We start from the raw sequence: 8419 nt of genomic DNA, 5'->3' as shown, positions 1-8419 counted from the left end.
CTTTCCCTTTTTCCTAGCATCTGTTGTAAGATAAAGCATTGGGAGTTCTCTGGCCCAAGCCTGTGTTGGTGCACAACATCCAATTCCCTTTCTTTTGGTGGTACAGCAGTTGCAGAGGCACAGGCAGTGCTGACTGACAGCTGCTTGTTGCTCTTGGGCCTAGGTCAAGCCTGGAGTTGTTCCTGGTGATCTGAGCAGCTGAACACACCAGCTCTGTCCTAGGATTTTGGTGTCCTCTCAGGCTCCTAAGCCAAACCCCATTTCTGGGAGCTCCTCAGCTCCCCCCACCCCAGGACACTGCTGTGCATCAGCCCTGGCTCTGGGGCTGTGGTCAGTGCTTTCCACAGGGCACACTGAGATTTACAGTGACATAAGTGAAACATCCTGAATGAGAAGAGACCAGAGTAGCTCCACTGCTGGTGGCTGCCAACATGCCTGTTCCTTTGGGAATCCTTTCATGTGGATCATCACTGAGTACTGGTGAGAAATCCTTTATTCCAGCAGAGCCATAATTCATTCCAGCAGCTGCTCAGCAGCAAGAGCTTCACGTCCCACTCCAGGACTGCCCCTGGCCACCCACCTCTGGGCAGGGGTTGGTGCTGAGGGACAGACCACCAGCCACGGGTGCTGGGTGTCATCCCCCAACTGGATCCAGCTGTGAAAATGCTATATCAAACACCTCCTTGTAGTGCTCCACAAAGTGCACTTCTAGTCCCTCTGTAATGAATCCAGCAAGGTCGTAATAATCCTTCTTGTTCTCTGATGGCAGAATGATGCAGGTGACACCTGCCCTCTTGGCCTGTGGGGAGAGGAAAGTTAGGCAGGCTGGGGGGTCCTAGGAACACTTCCATCCACCAGAAACACTTCCCTATTCCAGAGTGCAAGGACAGTTTTTAGGAGCATGATCGAGCTCTGCTCTGTTCTTGGGAGAGCACCAAGGTCATTCCTGACTGGTGTCACTACATCTCCCCAAGCCCCAGAACACTCCAGTGCCATCTCAGCTGCAGGGACAGCTGAGGACACGTTCCAGTAGGACTGTGTCAGCACACTGGGGATTGTAAGTGTCCCAGCTTGGGTGAGCACAGAGCCTAGGATCAAAGCAAGAGTTCTAAACAGCTCAGCAGACCATCCCACCCCTCAATCCCCAGCACACCATTCCACTGGACATTGTACAGAGACACCTGTCCTGGAAGGAGCATGGAATGTGGAGCTGCTCCTCCCAGGGCAGGTTTGCACCATCACTTGATGCTCCTGGTTCACCCTGTGGCACTCACACTCCTGCAGGTGCACTCAGTGCCACAAGCAGCACCAGCACAGGTCAGTCCTGCAGGTACTGTCACCAACAGTTACCACATGGGGAGAGGAAACCACATTGCACCATCACATTGGGCTGGAGCCCAGACAGGTCTGGGGACAGCTCTGACATGAAGCCCCAACTCAACAGTCAAAGAGCTAATAATGTTCCTAAGACAGCAAAATGTGTGGTGCAAGGCTAACATAGGCTGGAGCTGTGAGGTGGAAAGTAGGGAGAGATTCAGTGCTGGGAAAGGAATTCTGAAAACTGCAAGGATTCAAACTAAAAATACAGGTTTTTTTTGTCTAAACTAGACATGTATATGAAATGCTAAGAGATTCACACTGAACTAGGGCACAGACTTGATGTTAAGGACATGCTTATGGATACTGCCAAATCCCCATGGGATGCCCTTGGAGAGGCTCATTATGGGACTCTGCCCGTGTGGGACAGAGCAGACAGCTCTGACAGGTAAAGCTGTCACCTTCACCTTCACCAACACAGCTGCTCTGGAGCAGGGCTTGGGTTCCCATCTCCTTCCTCACACCATGGATTCTCCACCATGTATGGAATCGCTGCCTCACCCGCTGCAAGAAGCAACCCCAGTCCCCTCTGAGCCCCAGCCAGGGAGGGCTCTGTCCCCACAGACCAAGGAGCTCTTACCGCAATGGTCTTCTCCTTGATGCCCCCGACAGGAAGGATTTTCCCAGTCAAGGACACCTCTCCAGTCATGGCCACGTTCTGCCTCACTGGGAGGTTCATGGCCAGGGACAGCAGAGCTGTGACGATGGTGCAGCCTGCGCTGGGCCCGTCCTTGGGGGTGGCTCCCTGTTTGGAAACACAAAGCACAACCCTCTGCCTTGAGTCATGGAATCACCAAGGCTGGAAGAGCATCAGGTCCAACCCTGAACCACTGCAGTGAGTGACAACAGCTCCTTCCAGGAGCAGCAGAACCAGACAACCCCCCTTGTCCTTGCTGGTTCAGCCCCCCAGTTTCACAGGCTCTCCCAAAGGGTTTTGCACTAGTGGAATCCTATTTGAACTGGCTGATCTAACAACTGTGCCATTCCTCACTTGGTCAGGAAAATCCCTGAGGCCACAATGTGGTGTGTGACCTGATGCCACCACTACACTCATCAGGCTCAGGACTTTTGAGTAAGTAGCATGAATGAAAGAAAGAACATAGAAGACTTTTTGAAGCCTTTTGTAGATCTAAGCCAACCATGGAGACAAGGAACAGAGATCAAGACCACAAAGGAAGAGTGTCAAGAGTCACAAAAGGGTGGAGGACAGTACCAAAAATCATTCAGAAAATCAATCATTTCTGCCACATGCAGAAAGGAGTGGAAACAGAACTTGTATTTTCCCAAGAACCTGAGGAAAATGTCTTCACTCCCAGGTTTTACTGCTAAAAGAAGACACTGTGCACATCCTATGGGCAAATAAAAGACCTTCCAGCTAGGGGAGCAAACCAGCCTGGCTGCTGTGGGAGCTCTGCAGCACTTTACCTCTGGCACATGCAGGTGGATATGTGAGGACATCAGAAAGTCATTGTTGGGGTCCTTCTGCATCAGAAAGGCTCTTGCAAATGTGTAAGCAATTTTGGCACTCTCTTTCATGACATCTCCCAGCTGCCCTGTTACTTCAAGGGACCCATCCTTGTTCTCCTTCTCCTTGGGTCTCCTCAGGGATGTCTCAATGAACAGAGTGGAACCTCCTGAGAAAGAGAAGAAAAACAATCTCCTGAGGAAAGCTAAAGGGAAATGAAACCAGGAAGTTTTGGGGATGCAGAAGCAATGTTATGGATTTGGGGCTGAGGTTCTCTGGTGAGACATCAGCCCTTGGGTAAAAAGCAGCTGAAATCTGCCCCCCAAATCCCTTCAGGAAGGGCAGCCAGAACTCAGCAGTCTCCATTCATTGCTCCCTTGGATTTCAGCCTCTACCAACACAGATGCAGCCCCTACTTAGTGGAAATAATCAAGTTCTTATAATGGTTTCAGGCTGTTTGTTCCCAAAGATGAGTTCTTACCATCACACACTTCTAGCCACTCCAGCTCTCTGGTGCCACACATCTATTTCCCTTCCCACCACACTGATCAGTTCCCTCTCAGCTGCTGCAGTTCCACCCAAGGTCAGTTTGAGCATGGTCCTCTCTTTGCTGTGTGTAGTTGCACCCTGTGGTGCACACAAGCCCCCAGAATGTCAGCCAAGTGCACCCCCAGAGGGCTGGAACCCTGGGGGGAAGGAAGGTTCCCTTCAGGGAAGGAGCACCAGGATCCAAAGGACAAAGGAGCTCATTTTACTGGTGCCAGAGAAGAGCTTCACTGGGCTCAGGAGAGCAAATTCACACTCAGTTTCTGCAAATGAAGCAGAAATCTGACCTCACCCCAAGAGCTGCTGAGCCTCACCCATCGCAGTCCAGGCCAGGCCCATGACCACCCCGGGGGGAGTGGTCTCATACATGCGATCCACAGTGAAGATTGGCTTCCCTACAAAGTCCTGCAGGTTCTCAGGAGTCACCTGCACCATCTCTGCTTCTCCACTCACGATTTTGTAGGCAGATTTCCTCAGTACCTGGTGAGACAGTGAGTTGTTTGTGCAGGCAGAGCTGAGGAGGTTGAAGCACAGTGGGCACAGGCACACACAACCTTCCCTCACCTTCTCTACTTGTTTCTGCAGGTTCCTCACCCCACTCTCCCTGCAGTACTGCTTGATGAGGACAGTCAGAACTTCTGGTGTGATTTTGGCTTTGTTTTCATCCAAGCCACACAGCACACGAGCCTGAGGGACCAAGTACCTCTGCAAGAGAGAACCCCCAGACCCTCCTGTTAGCACCTGCAGGTCCCAGCGCAGTCAGCCTCTCCCAGTGCTGCTCCCTGGACCCACAGCTCAGGGGGCACTGGAAGTGCTCTAAGTGGAGGTTCAAATCAAAGGAACTCTGTCCAAAACTGGTTTCTCTTACCTCTGCAATTGCAAGTTTCTCTTCTGCTACATATCCTGACACGTTGATCACCTCCATCCTGTCCCGCAGAGGCTCTGGAATGGTTTCTGTTACATTGGCAGTACAAATAAAAAGGACCTGCAAGTATCACAAGACCCTAGTAAGCAATTCTCTGGGGAATCCAGCTCTTAGGGTAAGAAAGGTTTTGGGAATTATGTGGTAGGATGTTCCCTACTCCAAAAGTAAATACACACAGCACATACTGGGAAATGGGAATGGTCAATATGCAACAGAAACTGGGGAGGTTTAGACCTCCCTTCTCAGTTCTGCCTTCTGTGAGCTTAGCACAGGAGTTACCTACACCTATTCCTAACCCACCAGCTCTGCAGTCAGTGTCAGCTGCACAGGAGGTGCAGCTGTTGAGGAGATGAGCAGTTTCAAAGCCTGACAGCAGCACTAGGCCCTCGACAGCAGCTCTGCCAATTACTGCACCTCTGCCAGCAGAGACCACACACCTGTGTGTCCCTGGCTCTGCAGGGAGCTGGGGCCACAGGATGGTGCTGCTGATGCTGTTCCCTCCTGCACACACAGCTGTGTACCACTCATGTCCCACTGACCTTCCAGCTAAGGGGAATATCAGCACCTTGTCACGGACAGGAAAACCCTGCACTGACACCGTCACACATTGCAGCTCCACAACTTCTGCAGGAGAGAGAAATACCTTGGATAAATCCACAGGAACATCAAGGTAATGATCCAAGAAGTTGGAGTTCTGCTCTGGGTCCAACAGCTCTAGGAGGGCTGAGGATGGATCCCCCTGATATCCTCTTCCTATTTTATCCACCTGGGGGAGAAAACACTTTTACGCTCCAGAAAGTTTCTTCCCACAATAAATTCTCAAGCAAGGACTTTTTTTCAAGGTTCACTCTGAAAATCTTCACACCACAAACCTGGGAGCCCTCACTCATTTGTCCTCTAATCAGCCCACAAACTGAATGTGAGCATCTTATATAGTCTTGCTCTGGACCTGCTGAGAGAGTGACTGGCTAGTGGTCACAACAGTGGGTTGTGCCCACACCTAGGTAGGGAACACAGGAGCTATGGAAGCCTTTCCAGGCAGCTCCATTAGGATTCTCATCACCCAAACATCTGCAATTTAATCAGAAAGGCACAACTGAAACAGTAAAGTTGAAGTCTGTGATAGGAAGAGAAAACAAAGGGGCTAAGGTGTCACTGTCATCCTCTTTAGAAGCAGAACCCAGAAGAAAGCCCAAATCCCTCACCTCATCGATCAAGATAAGTGGATTCTCTGTCTTGGTCTTCTTCAGGCACTGGATGATTTTTCCTGGCATTGCTCCAACATATGTCCTCCTGTTTGACCAGAGATTGTATTTAGGGACCCACAGAAACATAGAATGTTCAGGGGTTGGGATGGAGCTGAGAGATGATCCAGCCCCAACCCCTGCCCTGGGCAGGGACATCTCCCACCAGAGCAGTTGCTCAAGGCTCATAACACTGCCAGGGTTGGGGCAGCCACAGCCTCCCTGGGCACCCTGTGCCAGTGTGTCACCACCCTCACAGGGAAAACTTCTGCCTAACATCTAACCTAAATGTTCCTCTTTCATTTCCCCCATTGCTCCTTGTCCTGTCCCTGCAGTTCCTAGCACAGAGTCCCTCTGCAGCTTCCCTGGAGCCCCTTCAGCTCCTGGCAGGACATTAGATACTGGATTTGGACACCACCAGTGAACACTGCTGGACAGAGGAATTGCTCAGGCTCACTGACCTGTGTCCCTTAATCTCTGCCACGTCGGTCATGCCTCCCACGCTGAAGCGGAAGTACTCCCTGTTGAGGGCTCTGGCGATGGATCGGGCAATGCTGGTTTTGCCAACCCCAGGGGGGCCATAAAAGCACAGGATCTTCCCCTGGGTGGATCCTCTCAGCTGGCTGACTGCTATGAACTCCTGTGGAACAGACAAAGCACCAGCAGTGACCAGAGGGCAAGAGCAGAACACCAGATTATGTTATCAGGCCAAGCAACAATGACAAAGTGAGCACTGGGCACAAAACTGCTCCTCAGAGGAGTTATGAGCCAAACAGGCACCTCAGCATCCCTCTCTTAAATGCAGAGCTCTGAGCAGAGGTTTGGTGTGTTTGGAAAGGCTTTGCCAGTCATGTGGAACCATTTCTGTAGTCTCTGAACAAACTGTGATGAAAAGCCAGAGACTTGCCTTGGACACTTCCTCACCTGCTCAACACTGAGCAGCAACCCACTGCAGTTTGAAATGAGAACGTGACCTTCATTACCACAATTACACCCATTAACTCAGCCCCAGAACATTCTGTCCTGTCGGGCAGCTTTCCAGTTGATCCATGAAGTAACACTGGCTCAGTGGAGAGCTGCAGTCTGAAGCACATCCCACATCCCTGGTGCCAAGCAGAGGTGCAATGGATGCACTGTCCTCTCCTGCCTTACCAGAATGCGCTTCTTGACATCATCCATCCCATAGTGATCCTCCTCCAGGACTGCCTGGGCTCTGCTCAGCTCCAGGTTCTCCTCACTGCACTTCCCCCAGGGGATGGATGTCAGCCAGTCCAGGTAGTTCCGTGTCACACTGACAGAAACACACAGATGTGATTGACCACAACCAGCTCATGTCTTCCTCCACTGCCTTCTAAAACACCCTCAACCACCACAGCTGGACACAAACTGCTCGTGGAAGGGACTATGGAAAGAACATCAGCATCTGGGCAGTCACTGCTAACCCTTCATTGTGGTCTTCATTCCCTTGTCGTTCCCTCCACGGAAAACTCAGTTTGCTTTTCTTACACAATGCACCTCCAACACACCAGGAAAAGACCTGGAGTTCTGCACACCTTCTCTGGGGGAGTGTTTTGGGGTGGGGCTGGTTCTGACCCTGCCCCAACACTTCAGCCACCACCTCAGGTAGTACAGCCAGTGTCATGTGTTAGCAACCAGGTCCTCTTCTCTCACATGGAAAACCCCAAAGGACAAGGAAGGAGAGCCCAAATGAAGGGCAGGAGAAGACTCACTGCACATTTCCTGAGAGGGAACTAACTGCACATTTTTTATCTCTAGTATTAGACTGCATAAGCAAACCTAAAAAGATCAAAAGAGGCAAAGTGCACAAAACACAGGAGATCTGGAGAGCACTGATGTGATGTGCTACAGTCAGCAGAAACAGCTATGAGAAAAACAGGCAAAAAGCTCAAGGTAAGAGCTCCACAGAATGCACTGATGTGTCTCATTCTCCCAAATCCCCCTGGGAACAGAGGCCATGGACTCACTTGAACTCTGAGGAGTGATTATCCAGCAAGCCCAGTTTGTTCAGCTCTTCATCAATGACATCCATGACATGTTTGGGCACCACCAGATCCTTGAGCCGCTCGCGGAACTTCTCCTCTATTGCATCCTTGTCCTCTTTTTCCAGGCCCAGCTCCTTCTTAATGATCTTCAGCTGCTCTTGGAGGAGGTACTTGCGATGTGTTTGCTTGATCTTCTCCTCAACCTACACAGAGCAACACATACAGTAACTTACTGGTGCTGGTACAACCTATTTAACATCAACTGCTGCTCAGTCATCATGTTCCCAGCAACTGAAAACACTCCCTGGAAATCATCTGCAGCATATTCCAACACAAAAAATGACTACAACATTCCCCAGTGCCTCCCTTGGATTGATGGCATCCAATGGCCACAGAATCATGGAATGTTAAGGGGCTGGAATGGAGCTCAGAGATGATCCAGCCCCATCCCCTGCCCTGGGCAGGGACACCTCCCACCAGAGCAGGTTGCTCAAGGCTCATCCAACCTGGCTTTGAGCACTGCCAGCACTAGATGCTCTACAAAGTGCTATTCTGTCTATCTTTACACAGCTGCCTGGAGAACTGCAATCCTCCAGGATTTATCTCCTTCTATGAAGTTCCAGCTTGGACACACTTCAAGAGCAGCTGCTGTAGCCTCATGTCTTGTTACTCCTATCATGTGCATGAAAACCACATTTCCAACAGGACAGAAAACCTTAACTCTAAGTGAGGTGCCCTGGGAGCAGGTGCCCCTGCCTTGCTGCACTGAGCACCAGGGAGCTGCACAGAGGCCAAACACACACAAGGTGTTTGCTGCCCAAGGAACTCACCTCCCTCCCCAGACGCTGCTGCAGTTTGC

General features: G+C 51.0%; 1 protein-coding gene across 1 annotated transcript in view; it reads right to left on the bottom strand.

Annotated features, from left to right (window-relative positions):
* Nucleotides 1–599: 599 nt before the first annotated feature.
* LONP1 (lon peptidase 1, mitochondrial) overlaps nt 600–8419 on the bottom strand; it is an 11348-nt gene continuing 3528 nt past the window's right edge. The window contains 12 exon segments of the mRNA XM_009070975.1: nt 600–799; nt 1958–2122; nt 2803–3011; nt 3703–3868; nt 3953–4093; nt 4257–4373; nt 4957–5079; nt 5519–5606; nt 6019–6197; nt 6710–6848; nt 7543–7763; nt 8391–8419. The exon segment at nt 8391–8419 is cut by the window's right edge and continues 17 nt beyond it. Of these exon segments, the coding sequence (XP_009069223.1) occupies nt 635–799; nt 1958–2122; nt 2803–3011; nt 3703–3868; nt 3953–4093; nt 4257–4373; nt 4957–5079; nt 5519–5606; nt 6019–6197; nt 6710–6848; nt 7543–7763; nt 8391–8419 (1742 nt within the window). The 3' untranslated portion in view covers nt 600–634.

Source organism: Acanthisitta chloris, unplaced genomic scaffold (genome assembly GCF_000695815.1).
Source record: "Acanthisitta chloris isolate BGI_N310 unplaced genomic scaffold, ASM69581v1 scaffold14523, whole genome shotgun sequence".
Taxonomy (NCBI): Eukaryota; Metazoa; Chordata; class Aves; order Passeriformes; family Acanthisittidae; genus Acanthisitta; species Acanthisitta chloris.
This window is presented reverse-complemented; position numbering and strand designations above follow the sequence as displayed.